Source organism: Gracilinanus agilis, chromosome 3 (assembly GCF_016433145.1).
Source record: "Gracilinanus agilis isolate LMUSP501 chromosome 3, AgileGrace, whole genome shotgun sequence".
Lineage (NCBI taxonomy): Eukaryota > Metazoa > Chordata > Mammalia > Didelphimorphia > Didelphidae > Gracilinanus > Gracilinanus agilis.
The window spans coordinates 324,752,730-324,776,064 of record NC_058132.1 but is presented as its reverse complement, the minus strand read 5'-3'; the positions used below and the strand labels follow the sequence as shown (position 1 = coordinate 324,776,064).

Here is a 23,335-nt window from a genome sequence, read left to right as displayed (position 1 = left end):
ATCAGCTGTTATAGTAGTCTCCTATTTGGTCTTTTTCCCCTCTCCAGTCCATCCTCTACATAGGGTTAAGAAGCAAATTTTCTATCCCCATTTTACAGACAGTTTGGAGAAGTTAAGTGATGTTTAGAGATTTGGAGATTAAGTGATATTTAGAAAGAGGCAACTAATTAATTTATTGGGAATAATCTATTTTTCTAAATGACCCGTCACTTATTTTGATCAGTCTATAATAAAGCAAAGTAGCACTTATAAAATATAAAACCCATTCCCTTTGAACAGAAAAGGATTGCTTCTGGGAATAATGGAGAAAGATGTATGATGACTATCTCCTCACTATAACCTCTATTTAATTTTTTTTTATGTTGTCTTTTGGTAATGTGGCTTTTTAAATTGTAGTCCCTGGTTGCTGAAATCCAAGAACGTTCAGGAAAACCTTCTCAAGTTCATGGAGACTTTGCTTTTTGATTGTTTTGTTTTGGACTTTTTCTTCTTTTAGCAAGCATTTTTTCCCTTCTCTTGAGCCAAATGAGTTCTTTTTCCAATTCTTTGTTTGTGGCTTTCATTTCTTTTCCCATTCTTTAACTTTTAAAAAAATTCATTTCATCAACCAATATCTCATACTCTATACCAGTGATTCCCAAAGTGGGTGCTGCAGTGATTGGGGGAGGGTGGGGGCAGTGATGGCCACACTTTTTTTGTATTACATTCTGTTCTGAGTTCAATAAATAGTTTCATAATTTCCAGGGGGCACTAAGTAATATTTTTTCTGGAAAGGGGGCGGTAGGCCAAAAATGTTTGGGAACCACTGCTCTATACCAAGATAAGGTCAAAATGGGTATAAGACTCAGATATAAAGGGTGATACCATAAGTAAAATAGGGGAACATAGGATAGTTTACCTCTCAGATCTATGGAGAAGGTAAGAATTTATGATTTAAGATTATGATTATGATTTAAGAGACAGAGAAAATTATAAGATATAAAAAGAATAATTTTGACTCTATTAAATTAAAAAGGGGTTATACAGACAAAAACCATTATAACCAAGATTAGAAAGGAAACAAACGGGGGAGCGAGGAGGGAATGTATAACAAGTTTCTCTGATAAAAGTCTATTTCTCAGATACATAGAGAGCTAACTTGAGTTTATAAGAATACAAACCAGTCCCAAATGACAAAGGATATGAATAATCACTTTTCAGATGAATAAATCAAAGTTATCAATAATCATATAAAAATGTTCTAAATCTCTCTTGATTAAAAAATGCACATTAAAACAGCTCTGAGGTACCACTTCATACCTAGCAGACTGGACAATATGACAGTAAAGGAAATTGATAAATGTTGGAGGGGATATGGCAAAATTGGGACACTAATGCATTGCTGGTACACTTTTGAATAATTTTGATCCATACATTCTGGAGGGTTTGTCACACAAATGACAAAGATCTGTAAAGAACACATACCCTTTGATCCTGTAATACCACTATTAGATCTATATCCAAAGAGATTTTTTTAAAGGGGGAACAGGGATTACTTTTACAAAAATATTTCTAGCTGCTCTTTTTTAATTAACTTTAATTAATTAATTTAGAATCTTTTTATGTGGTTACAAGATTCACGTTCTTTCCCTCCCTTCCCTTTACCCCCTCCCATAGCCAGTGAGCAATTCTCCTGGGTTTTACATGTATCATTGATCAAGACCTATTTCCATATTAATATTTGCACTAAGGTGATCATTTAGAGTCTACATCCCCAATCATATCCCCATTGAACCATGTGGTCAAGCAGTTGTTTTTCTTCTATGTTTCTACTCCCACAATTCTCTGGATGTGGATTATAGCTGCTCTTTTTGTGGTGGCAAAGAATTGGAAATTAAAGGGATGTCCATCAGTTGGGGAATGGTTGAACAAATTGTGGCATATGGTGGTGATGGAATACTATTGTGCTGTAAGAAATGATGAAAGGATGATTTCAGAAAGAGCTAAAAAGACCTACATGAACTGATAAAGCTTATTTAGCAGAACCAGGAAAACATCATATACAGTAACAGCAATATTATGGAATGATCAAATATGATAGTCTTAGCTACTCTCAGCAATACAATGATCCAGAACAATTCTGAAGGACTTATGACAAAGAATACTATCCACCTCCAAAGATAGAACTGTTGGAGGCAAAATACAGATCAAAGCATACGATTTTTCACTTTAATATATTTGGTTCTATATGATTATGATCTTACCAAAATGAACAATATGGAAATATATTTTACATGATAATTCACGTATAACCCAGATCAAACTGCTTTTCAGCTCCGAGAGAGTGAAGGAGAAGGGACACAATTTGAATGATATAACTTCAGAAAACTTATGTGGAAATTTGTTATTACATATAATTGGTAAAAATAAAATCTTCATGTTTCTTTAAAAGAAACTCACCTCATCTCTTCTAAGAATTCTAGTTGACTTTGTGCCCAGATACTGTTTTTCTTTGAGGCTTTGCTTCTAGATATTTTTGAGTCATTATTGTCAGGTTTTGTATCTTATACATTTCTATTTCCATACTAGATTTTTATTTTGTGATCTTATTTTTTTTATTTACTTCTTCTTCTAGCCCACTTCTTGATTGAATTTGATATTAGGGCTGGGCTCTGCACACTTCTAGAGGGAATGTCATGATTGGTACTGTTGCTGTTTTCTTGAATATTGAGTGTTGTATCATTCCAAGATCCAAGGCAAAATCTTGATTGCTATCTTCTCACCCCATGGACTGAATTCTCAAAGTTCTTAAGTCTGGGCCTCTAGAATGGTATAAACTGCTGCTATTGTAAGTCCTTCTCAGCCAGCTGGCTAGAAGCTGGAATATCTTTGTTTTGATCCTAAGGGTCTCAACCATACTGCTACTGCTTATTTCTGGACGTGGTTCCTTCTCATTACATTGCCTAAGACCTTCAACAGCTTAATACCCTAGAATGCCACCCCTGGGCAAAGGGTCCCCTCCTCAGATCACCCTGAATCTGAGACCTTGAACTAAGTAATGGGACTATTTCCATCACAGTACCATGGTACGGGTCTGGGACTTATCTTAATCTAGTGCATAAACTTTCTGTGCTAGAGTGTTCTGCATATATTCCTGACTAATCTGATCTGGGAAATGGGAAAGTGACTTACATGATTGTTTTTTTTGTTTTTTACCTTGTATTTCCCCATTAAGATTTAGCTGGCTTTTTTTCTAGGGCTGTTTGAAGGCATTTAAGGAGGGACCTGTGTCATCTTGGCTCTACCTTTCCCTAGGCAGTACACTTTACTAGAAATTAGGGATATGAAAAAAAAAGAGTTTAAAATCTAAAGGGAAAGGAATGGTATATATAAAATGTACAATAGAACATGAACAAATAGAAGTATCTAGCCTCTTCTTCAAAGCCCATTTGAAAGCTTACTTCCTATTACATTCCCTGATCATCCTAGCTCACAGTAAATTTATCTCTTCTAAACCTCCCATGGTATTTAATCTGTACAACTCATTTGGAACTTAGAGATGTATGTCTTTTCTCTTATTGTCTCAACCAAATTATAAGTTCCTTTATAATCAGAATCCATATCTTACATTATTTTGCCCCTTTTCTAAGTCCTTAGTATCATTCCTTGCACAGAAGTTATTCAGTAAATATTTATTGATAAAGGTGATACTAGACATACTAGACAAGGGATACTAGAATAATTACAAGAGGTATTAGAATAAAAGGAATTCATGGAGTTCAATAGTATTAATCATGAACAATTTCCTGCAGAAGTTGAATTTTAAAAGATAAAAGTATATTTTGGAAAGACAACAAGATTAGAATATTTCCCATAAATACTATATATTGAAAATATGAAAGTTGGCCAGTAATTATTTTTTTACATGTGAAATGCAAAGCAAACTTACTGTAATTCTTAATTACCACAGAGCATATTTGGTATAGAGTGTGTCTGTTTAGACCTGTGTAGAAGGGAGTTTAAGAATGCCTTAAAAGATATAGGCCCGGGGGCAGCTGAGTAGCTCAGTGGATTGAGAGTCAGGCCTAGAGACAGGGGGTCCTGGGTTCAAATCTGGCCTCAGACACTTCCCAGCTGTGTGACCCTGGGCAAGTCACTTGACCCCCATTGCCCACCCCTTACCACTCTTCCACCTGTGAGCCAATACACAGAAGTTAAGGGTTTTAAAAAAGAGTGTGTGTGTGTGCGCGCGCGCCCCCAGCAAGAATGGCGGTTAGTTATAGCATTGTGACTAAGTATATCTGCTCAATACTCTGTAAGATTTTTCCTTGTAAACTATTTGTAATATGATTCTTTAAATATAGAACAAAGGAATTTCCAGCCCCTGATCCTCGTAATCTACAAATGGTGGTGTTCTTTTTTAAATGTAAAATTCATCTACCAATTCTAAGATATTTAGTACTGTCTTTGAAAAAAATTATAAACTCAAAATTAAGTTTATGATAAGCCATTTTCATTTTGTTTTTCAGAAACCGTGGCGAAAAGCGAATGAGTGCTTTTGAATGTGTCCGTAAAGTATATCAGACAGATGGACTTAAAGGATTTTATAGAGGCATGTCTGCTTCATATGCTGGTATATCTGAGACTGTTATTCATTTTGTTATTTACGAAAGTATTAAGCAAAAGCTACTGGAACATAAGACTGCTTCAAATATGGAAGATGAGGAGGACTCTGCAAAAGAACCTTCAGATTTTTTGGGAATGATGTTGGCTGCTGCCACCTCTAAAACTTGTGCCACATCTATAGCATATCCACATGGTAAGAAAATTTTCATTGATATTAGTCCAGACCTGCTTACAACCAGAAGGCCTTTCAGCCTCAAATAGCATGTTCAGTGTTCCAAAATTCCAGTAGAGTCCCTTGGAGTTCACTGAAATGAGATTTGACCTGTATGAGTGCTACATCTTTTATTCAGCATTCATCTTTTTCTTGGCCTAACTGATTAATGGTTGAACAAATAGTTAAGGCAAACTTCCTGGTGGCATCATTTCCCTCTGGTTAATTTGGCTGCAATGCTTAATATTTAGTATATCTTATGATCCTATATATTTGCCTTAAAGTTTGATGTTATAAAACTAAATCCAGATGGAAATATCCATTTCCAAATGGAATATCACCTTCTGATATTAATGTGCTATGGAAATATAAGCTATTATTTTAGGAAGTATAAAATAGACATCAGAATTCCTTAAATATTGACTCCTAAATTACTTCACATAAAGTTAATTATATACAATAATTTCTCAATTAGCAACTTTTTTTTAGTTGGCAAGAGTATCAAAAGGGGCAGGGGAAAGATCCAGAAATAAGGACTGAATCATTAATAGAATCAGTTACAGAAGAAAGACCCACTAGACATGCACTCTGAGAAAAAAGGATAGAAGATCTTGGATGGTGGAGCGGTGAATTGTCTGACCATCTCAAAAGAAATTTGGGACTATACCCCAAAAGTTGCTGTGCATACTCTTTAATTCAAGTATACCACTACTAAGTCCATACTCCCCAGAAACCAAAAAAGAAACCATGTGTCCAGAAATATTTATAGCAGTTTTTTACTATATTTTTAAAAACTAAGAACAAAGGGGATGCCCATCAAGTGGACTTAACAAATTTTAATATATGGATGTAATAAAATATTATTAAGAAATAACAAAAAAGGTAGTTTTAGAAAAGCCTAGGAAGACCCAGATGAACTGGTACATAATGAAGAATATAGAACCAAAAGGAAAAAGAAAACATATACAACTTGGGAAGATTTAAGAACTCTCATCAGTACAATCAATGTTCAACAACCATTCCAGAGGACCTGTGATGATGAAACATACAGTGTCCCATCCTATGACAGAAAGGTGATGGATCCCAAGATTATAGCATGGCCACTATGTAGATTCATTTATCTTAACTATGCTTATTTGTTATGTTTTCCCTTTTTATTTGAGCTGAATTTGTTAGGAGAGAGAAGGGAGCTAGAAAAAAAGGAAAGAAACGAAATGGGGCCATTGAAGCATCTTTAAAACTATGAAGAAGGAGGTTCAGAGGAAAGTACAAACATATTGTTTGGAAACATGTAGAATGCATTGTATATCTATTTCTAGAACAAGTTGTACATAATAGAAATTCATGGTTTCTTAATGAGCCTCTTCTACTTATAGGAAGTATTCTCCATTTTTTATATTTAGATTTTTTTCACTCCAGAAAAATAATGTTAGCAGTGGGGGAAAGGTACTGGTATAATTCTAGAAAGTATTGTAAGGATTACTTTTTTTTTTTTTAACCTTTATCTTCTGTCTTGGAATCAATACTGTGTATGGGTTCTAAGGCAGAAGAGCAGTAAGGGCTAGGCAATGGGGGTTAAGTGATTTGCCCAGGGTCACACAGCTAGGAAGTGTCTGAAGCAACAGTAAGGAGTAAGGTGTCTTTTTTTCTTTTTCCCTTTGCACAGAGGTTGTAAGAACAAGGCTACGTGAAGAGGGAACAAAATATAGATCTTTCTTCCAGACACTATCTTTGGTTGTTCGAGAAGAAGGATATGGGTCTCTCTACCGTGGTTTAACAACACATCTGGTCAGACAGATTCCAAACACAGCTATAATGATGGCCACCTATGAACTGGTAGTCTACTTACTCAATGGATAGCAGGATTTTGCTGCAGTCCTAAGAAGGGGGAAGACCAAAAGATTGCAGTGGACCATAGAATGTCAAAGCCAGCTTGGTGGACAGAAGAAAAATCATTCGGGAACATATAGCTATGCCCTAAAAGGATGATTGGGGTCCCACTACCTTATTTGACCTTTTTGGGCAATGTAACAAAACCTGGGCCAGCTCATAAGGGAATGCCTTTAAATATTCCATTTTTCAAAATTGCCATTTTCTCTAAAGTGTGCCCAACATAGTTAAATTCTGATTCCTGGTAAGGTGGGAGTGTGTGATGTTTTTACTCCATGAGTACTTTTCCAAGCAATGCCTCCAGTAAACATTAATTGTACTATTATTCTTATCAAAAGATAGAGTTGGATAAAACATGGATTTCTACTTGTTTGTGTTCAACTCTGTATTGTTTTGAGTTAAATTTTAAAAATTAAGCTTCTGAGTACCATTTCCATGTTATCTTTTGATACGGTCATCAGATCTTGTGACCTAAAATGAACTATTTCTCACAATAGTTATCTTTATGGTAACTGGTAAAACGTCTAAAAAGGATATATTGAATCCTTTAGTATTGAATTTTTTATTTCCAGTTGTGCCAGCTCTTGATTTTGAGCAAAATGAACTTTTTAAATGCCTCTTTAGTAAATACACTTCAGGCAGTAGGTATATTTTCTTGCAGCAGATTATGGACCCACCTAGGTTGATTTTATTTTTTTAATGAACCACAGAAAAATTGAGTCTTGAATATTTTAGTGACTATATTATGTCCTGAAATCATCCCTACATTATAATATACAAAGACACGAATTACAATTCTTTCCAAAATAATTTGCTAGACCTAGGTGTCATTTAATTCAAGGGGAAATTTTACCACTTCTGAATTTTGTTTTTGTTTTTATACCTATGTCCCTATATACATTAAGAACCTGAAGCTTTGGTTGATTCCTAGTAAAAATACTGTCATCATCCAATTAATGGAGAAAATGGTAATTAAGAATGTTTTAAAGCATTTCCCTTACAAATTACATCCCTCCTTTAAAGAACAACATTGCATTAAACTGTAATGACACAGACAAAGAGCCCTTAACCATCTGACTTGCAGGTAGTAATTTTATTTACTTAGTTTTGAAAATGATATTTACAAATTGCATTTGACAAGAGAAATTCATTCTATAATAAATTTACAAAGAGACAAATCATAAGATATTAAGGTTAAATGTGCTAACAGTATGTAGCTTTTAACATTACTATTAGACTTCTCAATTGCACCTTTTAATACTTAATTACGGTTATGTCTATGTGGCCCTTAACAAAGATGTTTACTGTCATTTTGTCAGTAGACTTCTCCATATGGATGTTCCTACACTGGTTTACAGAAGAGTGCAATTAATCTCCAGTGTGACATTTCAATATACATAGGACTATAAGTTTTGTGCAATGGCTTTATCTTAAGAACGATTCCTTATGCACTTTGTGGCCTTTTTTGTGGGCTGAAAGGGGAGAGAGGGAGGCTTGCTATTTTTTTTTTCATGTTAAGATTTTAAAATATTGGTCATATATATTAGACAGATGTTCAAAGTATAATTTAAATTGTTCACAAAGTATTGTTTCCAAACTCCCATATACTGCAGAAGAAACAATGTCCCACCTATTTACTCATGGAATGTATTTTATATATATATATGTTATATGTTGTTTTTCATGTAAAAGCTTAGTACACTCTTTATTGGTAATGTCCTCCCCGACGAGCAATTTCAGTGAGCCCATTGCAAGGTTAAACATAGAAATGTTTTATAGCAGTTTTCCTCTGCTGTCAATAGTTGAAGTAGAGTGATCTCCTAGTTTTCCTTTAAGAACTGGATGTTTTGAGGTGCTTTGATTGGAAATAGAGTATTCCAGTCTATTTGGAAACCAAAAGCAAATAAATGTAATGACAATTACTACACTTTGAACTAATTTTTACTTTGATGTATTTATTGAAAAAACAGCTGAAAAAGAGGGTTTTCTAACTCATATTCATAGAAGAAGTCTGCATCATGAATGTACTCTATAATTTCTAGCCTTTCTGGTGCCACATATGCTACCTAATTACAGTGCCATATGTCTCAAGAGGGACTCACAAACATGAGTTGAATTGAATGTGGAACAGAGGCTCCTCCAGTCATAATGGGATTCACCAAATTCCTAATTGATAGGAACAACAAAACTAATAGCTAAGCAAAACTTTATTTACTGCAAATTAAGAAATGAGGGCTGTTTAAGGATTAAAAACAGGTATTCCAATCCTGTACAAATTAAATTTGCCTTTAATGCATGCATACGTACATTTGAACCTTACTATTATGTATGTAACAAAAAAAGAAGCTAGTATAACCTCTTGCTACTAGAAGAACAATGAATTCTAATTGACAGTCCTGATTTTCATATTTTCCAAAGCACAATCTCCAAAAGGTCAGTTTTTGTGTGGAGATCTATTAGGTTAAATTATGTATGAAATATGTATACAAACATTTTGTTTACCAAAGGCTTGTTAAAAGTTTCCACCTTTTTTGGTTTTTATTCATTTTAAATGCTGAAACAATTTGTCATGCTATCAAAGTGTTTGAATTAACTTTTTTCCCCCATCTTTACCATGTCTCTCATTCAGTCATCTGTTTGCCATTAGATCATAAATGAATATGATTTCTGGGATACAGATAGCTAATTAGCATTCTTCAGAATGGTACCAATTTATATGTAATCCTCATGGAACTATTGAGTATATGTGATTATAGGTAAAACATAAATCCTGGAATAACATTCTGTAGTACTCTAATAGAACAGTAGATGGGACTCTTGTAAATGCTGGGTCATAGAAACAGATGCCTATGTTTTAATATCCAAATTTGAGCTTTATTAGTTATGATCATGGTGTATAAATCCATGAAAGAAACCTGTACCACCAAAGCCTTTTTCTCCTCATTATGTATAAGATTTTGTGGAACAAACATTACAAAGAGTAGCACCTCAAAAAATTTATCACTTGAAAACCATGGATAGAGTATCAGTGGATTATGTAATAGCATTATCTCCTTATAAATCCTAATGTAAGACATGAAACAGCATTACTATATTAGGAACAGCAGAATTTGGGTATTACAAATAAAAATGGTGTTTTATCTACTTTTAACTGAAGCATAAGTATTTCTTTAAAAGTTTTTGAATGGCCTTAAACTACTAAAAAAAATGTGTATATTTCATGATTAATAACTTTTTAAAGTTAATCCAGCCAAGCTACTCTTTCATCTTTTGGCATTGTTAGTTGTTTACATGACCCTTTCCCCATTCTGTTAGTACTGTAGGGATGCCTTTTGTGATAGCACACTTAATCCCCCTTCCTATTCCAGTGTTGATCATGAATTTTAACATTCCTGAGACATTGCTTCCAAATAATTTGAATTGGAAAAAGACTTTTCGTATAAAACTTTTAAAAATGAGCCCCAAAACACCCGGGGATAAATGTACTCTTTCTTTCTGCCCACCCTCTTGCCTTCTGTATATTATCTCTATGTTCATTTTTATACTAATCCTTTCAGGAACTGAAAATTCTAATATCACTTGGGAGTTTGTTTAGTGTTTTGTTTTTGTTTTTTAGTCTGTACCCCTATATATGTGAATTTTAGAATTATGACCTATCAGTCATACCTAAATCGTTAACTCCATGAAAGTTAAAGTACTTTGACATTCTTGTGAGATTTGTTATTGCATCTATGTAAGTGGCTGTAAATTGTGTGCATATACCCTATATTTATGTTATCTAGTTGACTTTTGTTTGGACTGTTAAAATTCAAAAATTAAAATGCTTATGCAAACATAGCGACTTATTTTGCTGCTGTTTTTTAAATTTTATTATTTGATCCATTAGTTACACTTGGGATTTTAAGTAAAGCAGAAATGGCTGCTATTTATTTACTTCAAGAGAATTTAGTTCTCCAGGACTAAAAAGATTATCTTTTATAGGAGACAGCTGGGTGGTGTAAAGGTGAGGCACCAGGGGTGTTAATTATTTATTATTAAAATGTATATTTTATGTAAATGGTTTGTGGGTCCACACTGGGTTGAAGGAGAGACAGGACCAACCAGGATAGGGAGACCAGGGTCAACTGACACAGGAATGGCAGTTGGCCCAATGGTCACCCAGCTCACCCTAGGCCAGGGTCTATGGAACCAGTAGGCAAAGGTAAAAGTTTATACAGTTTATTTGAGGGAAATAATAATTGAAGGATGGGAATAAGGGATTCTACACTTGAAACCTAAGGGCAAACCACAGAGGCAGGGAAGGACTTAGCTATACTATCCTATTGACCTAAGCCTGGCAGGGCCCAAAGGAAGCAGTACTGACGTCACAAGGTAAGCTCTTTCAAACCTGGTTCCAGCCAGGTTTGGTCAGCTCAGCTAAAGGGCCTGAGGGTGGCTTTCAATTGGGGTCTCACGGTAATCCAAGAATGGTCACAGAATGCCAAGAGCCAACTCCACCAGGTGATCCAAGGTACCCAGGTAGGGAGAGTGAGTTTGAAATGCTGTCCACCAGATCCCAAACTACTTACCCACTTGGAGCAGCTTTGCAGGTCTGTTGTCCACTTACTGAAAGCCTTCACCTCTCAGGATCCCAGGGAATCTGGATGCAGTTTTTCCCTAACTCTGAGATCTCCCAGGGTTTGCAACAGTTATGTCCAGCCACTAATGGAGTCTCTCTCAGAGCACAAGCTCACTTCCTGCTCCTTCATTCCATCTTGGAATCCTCCAGCCCTTCCTGCTAGGTCTAGTACTATTACTAAGTTAATTGCTAAATAAACCCCCACAACAGTGGCTCAGTGGATTGGGAGCCAGGCCTAGAGATGGGAGGTCCTAGGTTCAAATCTGGCCTCAGATACTTCCTAGCTGTGTGACTCTGGGCAAGACACTTGACCCCCATTGCCTAGCCCTTACCACTCTTCTACCCTGGAGACAATACACACGGTATTGACTCCAAGACGGAAGGTAAGGGTTTTTTTTAAAAAAAAGATTTATCTTTTATAATGATTATAAGAAACAATACCATAACATAACCTTAAATCCTTGCATAGCATTTTTCCTTGTTTGTTACACCTTTTCATTTCTTTTGAGGGCAAATATTTCTAAAAACTCCAGAAGACTTTTTGGTTTAGTGAGTGTGTAAATCCTTATCCTATTACATTATGGACAATTTAATTTATACAAACACTAAATTATCTCCCCAGTTATTTTGCATGTAAAACTTGATGTGGTTTTAGTTTTGGGGGAAGTAAAAAGTGTAATTATCTGTATGATTATTTTGGTAGAATTACAGGGTTGGAAATAAATTTGTTAGGTCATCTACTCAGATTTCTTTAGTTCTGGAGAAAAAATGATAGCTAGTATTTTTATAGTGCTTTAAGATTTGCAAAGTACTTCACACATGTTATCTCGGTGTGCTTAACCTTGTGAGGTAAGTGTTATTCCTGTTTTGATGGAATGAGGAAACTCATATAGACAACTTAATTGGCTTGCTCAGGGTCACACAGCTAGTGTCTTAAGTTGAATTTGAACTCAAAGGATCTTCCTAACTTCAGGTCCAGCACTCCATCCACTGAGCCATCTAGATGCCCAATTTATACTCAATGCAAGAAAAAGTTTCTTAACAATTGGAGCTATCCATAGTTGGAATGGGCTACCAAAGAGGAGTGGGTTCCCTAGCACTATCTTCTAGCAGGAGTTGAATGGGGAAGCTAAGAGAGTTCTTGTTTGAGTTTAGTTGAGATAGATGGTCCCTTATAACTAAAAATTCTAAGATCCTATCATCCTGGCACTAAGTGCCTTATAGGGATGTTGTGAAAAAAGCTTTCTATAAACTTTAAGGCACTCTAGAAATAGTAAATATTAACAGTCCCACCTAACTCTGGCCTGTTTATTATAGAGTACTGGAAGAGAAATTGGAAGAGGTTATAGAAAATTTTAGTTAATTAAATTGCTAAAGCATTTTTCCAAATGCAGGAATAGCTAAAGTTTCAAATTTACCTTTTTTAAAAGGATTAGTAACTCTGAAAAACTTGGTTTTTGGTCAAGACCAGATTTCATCATAGTAGAGAGATACCAAATGTAATATACTAGGGGTAATATTTAAAAATTGGTTTGGAAATATATGTCAAAAAAAAGATTATTGTGGTCACCATTTATAAAAATAATTAACCCTTAAGTCACAAGGATGATAGTAGCTTTTAACAATTTAATTTTAATATATAAGAAAGAAATAAGGAGGGAACGAAATCAAAAAAAGTTTCCTAATCCATCACCCTAATCTTACCAGCCCATGTTAAGTGTCTTCCTCCTAAGCCACCAATGCCAGATGGCAGAACAAGCTCCTATCCAAAAATCTCCAGAGAAAAGACCCAGCCTACTCTACAGTCTCATTTTTATAGTCCCCCTCCTCCACATCACGTCCTTTTCCTGTGTGTTGGTCTAGCACATCTCAGGAACCAATCGAAGTCTCTCTGTTTGGAGCGTTCCAGCAAAGCCAGTGGACTGGTGCAGATGAGCAGAAAGTTCATGATCCTAGGAGGAAGAGGTTCCCTTCACATAACCCCTCCTGTGATTCTTTGGGAGACAAGCATGTTGAAATCTCCCAGATTTACATGCCTAGTCTCCCCAATGAATCATTTCACATAACCAGCTTGTATCTCTAAAGATCTCTTACTAGAGGTACCTACAATATTGCACTTCCCAAGAATTACAATAATTTGGGGATAAGAGGGAAATAGAAAGAGAACAAAACCAATGATTGGTAGGCGCATTGACAAAAAGCCAATTAGGGGGCAATCCCCTTTGACATAAGAGCTTACATTCAGAGTAAATGTGTTCAATCCCCTTCAGTCTGATTCACTACATCCCAAAGATCATTCTGGATCTTTCGATGCAGTGTGTGGTTTCTGCAGGCTACTTTATGGCACCTTGATCAAAAAGTTCACTTTTGGGGCAGCTGGGTAGCTCAGTGGATTAAGAGCCAGGCCTAGAGAAGGAAGGTCCTAGGTTCAAATCTGACCTCAGACACTTCCTAGCCGTGTGGCCCTGGGCAAGTCACTTGACCCCCATTGCCTACCAATACACAGTATTGAATCCAAAACAGAAGGTAAGGGTTTAAAAAAAAAGTTCACTTTCTTGATTAGAGGAGTTAGTGAGATTCTTTTCCTGAAATTTAAAAAAAAATTTTTTTTTTAATCATGGATTTTATAATTCCCCCCAAGGAAGGTATTGAGAAACACCTGGATCAACCCAGGATACATGTCTGAGTTACAGGGTATATAAATCAATTATCAAAAGAAAATCCAAAAACATAAAAAGTAAAATAAAATAGAAAAAATTGAATTTTGGGGGAAAAATCTATGTATATAAAATTTCTGAGTAAGCGAGAATAAGCCCATAACAGGTTCTTAAAACAGGGCCCAATTAAAGTGATTTCTGTCTCACAAGTCTGTAGGACAAATGCAGCCATATAGCACTTACCCAATCAGCAGCCAGAACTACAGAAAATTGCCATACTATAAAGAGAGAAAAAGGGACTAGAGTTTGAAGTAAAAGGGAAGATATGTGATTCCCTGGTTTGATTTTTTTTTCCTTCACTCTCAGGGATAGGTGAGCTAAAATGGCAGCCAAACTACAGTACTTGTTGGAATGTGACACAGGGGAGTCTAGCATCTGACATCAAAGAGCCACTTCCTCGAACCTCAAAACAAGTCCTCTGTCTTGGCACAGATCTCATCAATCCCACAAGGATCATTAGTCTCTTTGACCTTGTGTTTCTTGGTAATGTGCAATGGCTCTTTTGTGATCCCTTCTTCTGGAATCAGACACAATTATTAGACAAGGTCCCATGATATTTAACAGTTAATGGCAGGTTTCTATAGTCTAAAACATTGGGGTATGCATTGGTATCAGATACTGTAAGTATCCTTCAAAATCAAAAACATTAATACGGATGACATGTACTTCAAGTAAAAGAAATGACAAAGTAAAACAAATATTCTATTGAAAAAGAAAAGCAATAAATAAAAAATTTCATGAATTCAATGTGTCAGCCAAAACAGTGTCCACTTGTCTATGGACTTTTATCTCCAATGTATGTGACAGGATACAGTCAATCAGTGTTGATAGAAGGTACTTGTTTTACATGTGAACGATGAATCCAAGAGTCCTTTTCTCCAATTTTGATAGCTGTCAAGAGTGGTTAACAATAATTGAAATGGACCTTCCCAGGCAGGCTGAGTTCCTCCAGTGTGCTGGAAATTCTTTATGTACACCTTGTCTCCTAGGTGTAAGTCGTGATGTCTATAAGTCCTCCTTGTACTGCAGCTCCGGATTCATGGAGTTATCTCAATTTGATCTGTAAGTCCTGTATGTAGGAAACCATAGAAGGGTCTGCCCTAATAATGGTGTGTATGCAGTAGAAAAAGGCTTAGACTGTATAAGGGGGATGTCCAAAAAGCATTTCAAATGGTGAGATGTGTAAATCTTCCCTGGGCCTGCTTTGAAGTTAAAATAGAGCTAGAGGGAGAATTCAGGTCATTTTAAATGAGTCTCAGTGCACAATTTTCCAATCATGTTCTTAAGATAGCCACTATTCATTCTTTCAACTTAGCCTGAGCTCTGGGGATGATATGGTACATGGAATTTGGGATCAATCCCCAAACAAGAATAAATCTGAGACAAAACCGAATCGGTAAAATGAGTTCCCCTGGCAGACCAAATCAAGGAATGATCTCTCTTTTTTTTAATTTTGAATATTTTCCCATAGTTGCATGTTTCATGTTCTTTCCCTCTCACCCAAACTTCCCTAAACCCCTTAGCCGATGCACAATTCCACTGGGTTTTATGGAATAATTTCTTTTAAGAGCACCTTGGCAACAAAAGCAACTGTGGTATGGGCAGTAGGAAATGCTTCCAGCCATCTAGTCAGCTGATCTACTATGACCAGACAAAATTTATAATATCCAGCCTTTGGCATAGTGATAAAATCAATTTGTAAATGCTCAAAAGGTGCGTAAGCAAGAGGACGCCCACCAAAAGCTTTGCCACAAAAGGCATGCTAATCATAAGCTTGACAGGTGGTGCAGGCTGCACACACTTTATAGGCTATGGTAGGTATATCAGTATATACCAGTATATCCATACTCTTTTAACAGAGTCTGCAATGCCCTGGATGCCAAAGTGACTGTTTTTGTGAACAGATAAGCATATTTGGTGATAAAAACTTCTAAGAGGTTTCCTTCAGATACTTCAGATACCCATACTCCATTGATCTGTTTTACTTTAAACTTTTGTTTTCATTTTTCCACTTCCTGTTCATTATAAGAAAGGGTTAAATTTGAGTCATTACTAGTTGCCAAAGTTAAAATTAATTCAGGTCCTTCAGAGGCAACAAGCTTTGCTGCTGTATCTGCCCAATGGTACCCTATAGAAACAGGGTCAGTTCCACCTGTATGGGCAGAGTATGAACTATAGCTAGGGCTTCAGGTAGCTGAAGAGCAGAAAGCACTTCATTAATGATCTCTGCATTTGCAATACATTTTCCAGCTGAGTTTAAAAAACCCCTTTGAAGCCATAGCATACTCACTGCATGACATATTCCAAATGCATATCTAGAGTCTGTGTAAATTGTTGCCTTCTTATCTTTCGCAATTATATAGACATGTTTTAGAGCTATCAGTTCTGCATCTTGAGCACTTAGTGAGTCTTTGACTGTATTCTATGTCTTAGCAACAATGCTTCAACTTCATGTGGGTACATTATGGTTAATGGGCATCCCAATACTAAATCAGCAGATTTAGTTACTAACAAAGCTATGACAACTACTCCTCTAAGACATGGTGGGGTTCCTGAAGCTACTGGGTCCAGCTGAGCCAAATAATAAGCAAACTGGCTGCTGAAAAGGTCCTAAAGTTTGATTTAAAACACCTGAAGCTACCCCTCTTTGTTCACAAAGTAAATGGATTTTTGTAATCTGAAATGCATAGACCAGGGGCAGACAGAATAGCCTATCAATTTTTTAAAGAGCTGACAGGTGTTCTGCCTCTAATCAAAGCAGTGCAGGGACTGAATTTTTTTGTCAGAGCTAAAAGGGGTTTAGTGATTTCCCCATAACGAGGGATCCACTATTTACAAAACCCTGTTGCTCCTAAAATTGCCCTCAGCTGTTTTTTAGTGGAGGGGTGCTCAATTTCTGAATATCTTCAATGCACTTAGGGGAAATGGAGTGGGCACCAGCAATTAAAATAAACCCTAAATATTCCACTTTTGGGATACACCACTGAACCTTTGCCTTTGAGACCTCGTGGCCTCTTAGGTAGCTCTAAAACAGTGGTTCCCAAACTTTTTTGGCCTACTGCCCCCTTTCCAGAAAAAATACTACTTAGCCCCCTGGAAATTAATTTTTTTTAATTTTAATAGCAATTAATAGGAAAGATAAATGCACCTGTGGCCATTACCGCCTCCCCTGAATCACTGCAACACCCACCAGGGTGCAGTAGCACCCACTTTGGGAATCACTGCTCGAAAGGAAGATGTTTGCTATTTTCCTGGCATACTGTGGCATTTGGTGAGGCCAAGAGCAAATAATCTACAAATTGTATCAAACAGCTCTCCTGAAAATTAATATATTCTAAATCCTGTTTTAAAATTTGTGAGAACAGAGTGGGACTGTCCACGAACTCTTGTGGCATCCTGGACCAGGTCCATGGGAACCTTTCCAAATGAAGGCAAATATATTCCTGGAATTTTCATGAATAGGGATTGAGAAGAATGCTGAGCACAGATCTGCCACAGTAAAATATGTGGCTGTGCTGGGAATAGAGGAGATAATTGTGGTTGGGTTGGGAACCATAGGGTGTCTTTCTATGACATGATTATTTACAGCCTTTAAATCTTGTACGAATTAATATAAATATTTTTCATCTGTGCCTAATTTTGATGTTTTTACAGGTAGAATAAGTATATTATATTCAGGTTTGCTCAATTAATGAATCTATCACTGAGGTAATTCCCTCAATTGCCTCTTTTGATAGGGGAGACTGAGGAATGGAAGGAGGTGGACCATCTTTTATCTTAATTTGAACAGGAACAGCTGATTTGAGTAGCCCTACATCGGAAGAAGATGTGGCCCAGAGAGAATCAAGCATATCAGCTGGGATTTCAATGGTGGGAGGTTCCTTCACATCCTATCTAAAAGAAATAAAGGAAGCAAATTTAAGGATTCCTCAGGCAATTCTAGCATTATAGAACCATCTGGAGAGCATGTTATTGTGACTCTAATTTTGCATAAAAGATCTCTCCCTTATAAATTTATAGGGGAATCAGGCATTAAAAGGAAAGAATGTTCTACTGATAGGGGTCCCACAGACACCATTCAAGGGGAAAGCTTTGGGACATTTAGAAGTGCTCCTGATACACCTACTACATTTAGAGAGCCAATAGAACTGCATTCGGAATCTGGTTTACTCACCAAAATTGATATGGAAGCTCCAGTGTCTAAGAGGCAATCATAATATATGTTCCTAACCTTCAGGGTTACATGAGGTTCATTGCTTTGGGGGGAGAATGGACTGGGATAACTGGTGTTGAGACATCAGAGTCTGGGAAATCAAAGGTTTCACTCTGATTCCAGAGTCCTTTCTACCCTCTCACACCTTCATAAAGATCCTTGGCCATTTCTCTGGGATTCCCCATGTTGAGGGAAATTTCCCTGCTGAGCATAGCATGGATAAGTCCCATTTTGGGTATATTGGTAAGTTTGGATATTTTGATTGTTAAAAAGTAGAGAAACACCTAAGATGTTGAAATAAATGACTGGTCAGGAGAAAAGATTCAAGCTCTTGGGTGGGCGTGAGGTGGGTGGTTGTGGGTGGCCAGGAGGATCTGGACAGGAATTTAGCTCTTCTGAACCCAAAATTCAGGAGCAATCTAGAGATTTCAACAGCAAAACCTTTCTACTAACTTCATTGCCAACAAAGAAGATACTGAAAGAGTTGTGCTCCATAATTGGCCATGGTGCCCAGACTCTGAAGGGAGCGAGCATTTGGGGGACCCTTCCTTGATCCATCTTGTACCCTTTCCTTTCAGTTAGTCCCCTGTTTGTTAGTGTTAAGGATAGCATATTGTGAGGAGAGGGAGTCAGTTTCTGAGTCCAAGCTATTGAAGAAACCAGAACTGTTCTCTTGTTGTGGGGTTCATAGTTGATAAGAGAAGTTATCCAAGTACCCTCCTTCCCCTAAATCCACAAATAACCCTTGCCCTTTTATCCTGAATTCCCTTATCCTTATAATAAATCTTTATTAGTTCATTAGTGGTAGCTTGGGGCTATTACTTTGAGGGGAAGAAGACTGATCTTGTGGCTAAGGGGAAGACTAATTCCAATCACCATCCTGAAGGGTGAAGCTACTTGAACTTAGGAGTGGGGAGGCTTGTCTCCATAGGGCTGGTTCTGAGAGTGGGATCCAACCCACTAGGGTCACAACTGAACCCCAACACCTTCCTTCAATATCCTCACTATAGCTTTGCCAGTTTGGGGACCTCTTTGAGTTTATTCCCTCATAGGTCTTCCCTGGGGAGGGGGTGAGTGATTAGCTACTCTGGCCCATTGATAGCTATTGGGTGGGGGTCCTGATAAACACCTCCCACACTATCAATACTCACCCTCATACACTCTCCAGCATCATACTCAGTTGTCAATTTATTATTTTTCAATCTAATTATTAAATTGCTTACAATTCTACTTTCTGTCAGTAGGTAGTGCCTCCCTATTATGTACTGGCAAGGGGTTAAAGCCTCACAAAGCTAGTAGGCAAGGTCTTCTAGATATTTTAGAGAAAAAACATTTGGTGCAAATACAGGCATGCCCTAATTAGTTAGTCTTAGTTAAGAGAGTGTTAAGAGTTTTTTACTCTCTCCTCCCCCCAGGGGTAAAAAATGCCAGGGCCACATGCTTCCACCATGTGGGCAGGAAGCTGCTTCTCTGACCGGGTTGGGGGGCGGAGGGAGGATTTGGTGGATTATTGGGATTTTACTCTTAGTGGGCTCTGAAAGCCTTTCAGGGTCAAAGCAGAAGTTTAATTTATGTTTTGCTGTTGCTTCCTCTGACTGCTGTCTCTAGTATTCTACCTCCCACTTAAGCTAATGCTAGAGATACGTGGGGTTCAGGAAAGGCCTTAAAGAAAGAGCAGACTTCTAGGAGTAAGATAAAGCTAAATTTTGTTAATTTGGCTGAATAATTAATATCTAATAACAAAAGGCTGAGCTGAACTTAATAACTTCCTCCCATATTCTGGAATTCTGGGCTGCAAGATAGTAGCGTGTGGGGGCAGAGTTGCTTCCCCAAGAGGCAGGGAGACAGGAGGGAGTGAAAGTATCTCCCCAGGTGAAAGCCCTGAGGGGAGCTAATTGTTGCTGAAAAACACCCAGCTTACCAGGCCACAGCAAGCATTCAGCTGTTCTCAGTAAAAAGGGGGAAAAAGAAGGGGAAAAAAAAGGAAATTTAGGACTTACCCATCCAAGCAGGAAACAGACCAATAGCTATAGCTTGTGACTAATCTGTTTTAAACTACTCTACTAACTTAGAGTGGAGTAAGAACTTAGAACTCCAGAGTTTAGTTACTAAACTGACAAGTAAAAAGTGAAGAAAATTGAAGATTGAGGGCAATCGTCCAGGTTAAGATGGCGGCAGAGTAAGAAGCAGCTCTTAACCTCTCCTGACCGAAACACACAAAACTCCTCAAGGGGACATAAAAACAAGTCCAGACAAACAGAGGAACCCCACAACAGGGCACAGCGTGGAAGGTACGTGGAATCGAGACATTTCCAGGCTATAAAGGGCTCTCACTAAATCGCGGGCTGAGCAACCACCCCACCCCCACCCCCTCCACACACAAAATCTATAGCTCTGAAGCCAGCTAAAAAGAAATAGAGCAAGTTTGGGGCACCCATTGAGTCATTGGCAGCTCCGGGGCCTGTTCCTGAGAGCAGCAAGATCTAGGACCCCAATAAGCCAAAGAACACAAGCGAAATCTGAGCGCAGGAGCAGAGAGTGGACGCCGGGCGCAGAGCACACAGACACGGGCGGAGGCGTAGGTGGAGGCAGACACAGCCAGGAACTAAAGCTCTGAAAACCTGAGTGGGGAACCAGTGCAGACGGGTATACGACTGTGGAAGCAGCTCCCTGAGACTTATAAAGGAACCTCCTGCAGAGGATCAAGCAAGGAGGTCCACCAGGGGGCTTGACCTTGGAAAAAACCAGAACTCAGACCTCAGGAGCCAATAGATCGCGGACAGACACTGAGCGCGAGGATAAACCTGAGAAGCTGCTGGGCTAATGATGGCTACCCAGCCTCAGGAAACTCAGAAGAGAAAGAATAACAACAAGAAAAAGAAGCCTTTAACACTCCACAACTTTTACACAGAGAAAATCCAGACAACCGAGCAAACAGAGGAGGAGAACAAACAAGCATCCGGACCCTCCTCAAATAAGGAAAACTCCTCATGAGCTATGGAAGAGTTCAAAACTGAGATTTTGAGGAAAATGGAAGAGATCTGGCAAGAAAATAACTGTTTAAAAGGTAAAATCTTGCAATTGAACACCAGAAATGACCAGATTGAAAAGGAATACCAGAAGATTATGGCTGAAAACCAGAAGATTATGGCCGAAAAAAGAAAGATTATAGCCGAAAATCAATCCCTAAAGGCTAGAATTGAGCAATTGGAAGCTAATGATCTCTCAAGACAACAAGAACAAATAAAACAAAGTCAAAAGACTGAAAAAATAGAAGGAAACATGAAATATCTCAATGAGAGAGTGACAGACCAAGAAAACTGGTCTAGAAGAGACAATTTGAGAATAATTGGTCTTCCAGAAAAACCAGAAATTAATAGAAACCTGGACTCTGTACTAAAAGAAATTATTCAGCAAAATTGCCCTGAAGTCCTACAATAAGAGGGCAATATAGACATCGAAAGAATTCATAGAACACCCACTACATTCGACCCAGAGAAGAAATCGGTTAGAAATATTATTGCCAAATTCAAAAGCTTTTAAGCAAAAGAAAAAATCTTACAAGAAGCCAGAAAGAGACAATTCAAATATCAAGGAGCACCAATCAGGATCACACAGGATCTGGCAGCCTCCACGCTAAAAGACCGTAAGGCTTGGAATACGATATTCAGAAAGGCAAGAGAGCTGGGCCTGCAACCACGGATCAACTACCCATCAAAATTGACTATATATTTCCAGGGGAAAGTATGGGCATTCAACAAAATTGAAGAATTCCAGGTATTTGCACAGAAAAGACCAGGGCTAAATGGAAAGTTTGACATCGAACCACAAAAATCGAGAGAAACCTGAAAAGGTAAATAAGATACAGAGGGAAAAGAAAGAAAACTTATAATTTTTAAATTTGCCTTTTTAAGGGCCTCAGTGAGATCTAATTATCTGTATTCCTATGTAGATAAATGTTATGTATAATTCTCTGTAGTGAACTCTATTCACTATTATAATATTCACTATTATAGTAATCAGAAGAATAATTCACAGGGTGAGGGTGGAACACTAAATAATCTAAGATGGTGTGGAGGATGGGAAAGAGGGGGTAAATAGCAGGGAACACCAAGAGAAACTTGAGTGAATAAGAAAATAGAATATTCTATTACACACAAAGAGGGCATGGGAGGGAGAGGGGACAAATACTATTATAAGAAGGAGAGGAAGAGAGCATTAAGAGGTAATAATCAAACCTTACTCTCAGTGTAATCAACCCGGAGAGGGAAGAGTAGCTTTATTATCCATTGGGATAAAAAAACTCTATCTAACCCTACTGAGAAAGTCAGAAGGGATAAACCAAGGGGAGCAGGGGAGTGGGAAGGTCAAAAAAGGGAGGGGAGAAGGGGGAGGGAATTCATAAGGCCTTTAAAAACAAAAAGAGGGGGGAAAATAAGGGAGGGGGTAGAAAGGGAAGTTAATCAAGGGAGGGGATAAGGGATAGGGTCTTAATAGCAAACCACTGGTTTTAAAGGAAATCTTTTAAGGAGAAGGGGTAGGAATGGGGGAGGATTTGAAAATGTCAGCAAATGCACAACTGATGATTATAACTCTGAATGTGAACGGGATGAACTCGCTCATAAAACGGAAGCAAATAGCAGAGTGGATTAGAAACCAAAATCCCACCATATGTTGTCTACAAGAAACACATATGAGGCGGGTGGACATACACAAGTTTAAGGTTCAGGGTTTGAGCAAAATCTTTTGGGCATCAAATGAGAAAAAGAAGGCAGGAGTGGCTATTATGATTTCTGACAAAGCCAAAGTCAAAATAGATATGATTAAAAAAGACAGGGAAGGACATTACATCCTGATTAAAGGCAGTATAAACAATGAGGAAATAACACTGCTCAATATGTATGCACCAAGTGGCAAAGCACCCAAATTCATAAAGGAGAAACTGGCAGAGCTCAAGAAGGAAATAGATAGTAAAACCATACTAGTGGGAGATCTAAATATTCCTCTTTCAGATCTAGATAAATCAAACCGAAAAATAAATAAGAAAGAGGTAAGAGAGGTGAATGAAGTCCTAGAAAAAT

At 37.6% G+C, this 23,335-nt stretch overlaps 1 protein-coding gene across 1 annotated transcript in view; it reads left to right on the top strand.

Annotated features, from left to right (window-relative positions):
• The window catches only part of SLC25A36 (solute carrier family 25 member 36), a 47,952-nt gene extending 41,276 nt beyond the window's left edge, over positions 1-6,676 (top strand). Inside the window, exons 7-8 of the mRNA XM_044666667.1 lie at positions 4,509-4,798; positions 6,483-6,676. Coding sequence (XP_044522602.1) covers positions 4,509-4,798; positions 6,483-6,676 — 484 coding nt within the window. The remainder of the gene's footprint in view (positions 1-4,508; positions 4,799-6,482) is intronic.
• The last annotated feature ends 16,659 nt before the right edge of the window (positions 6,677-23,335 follow it).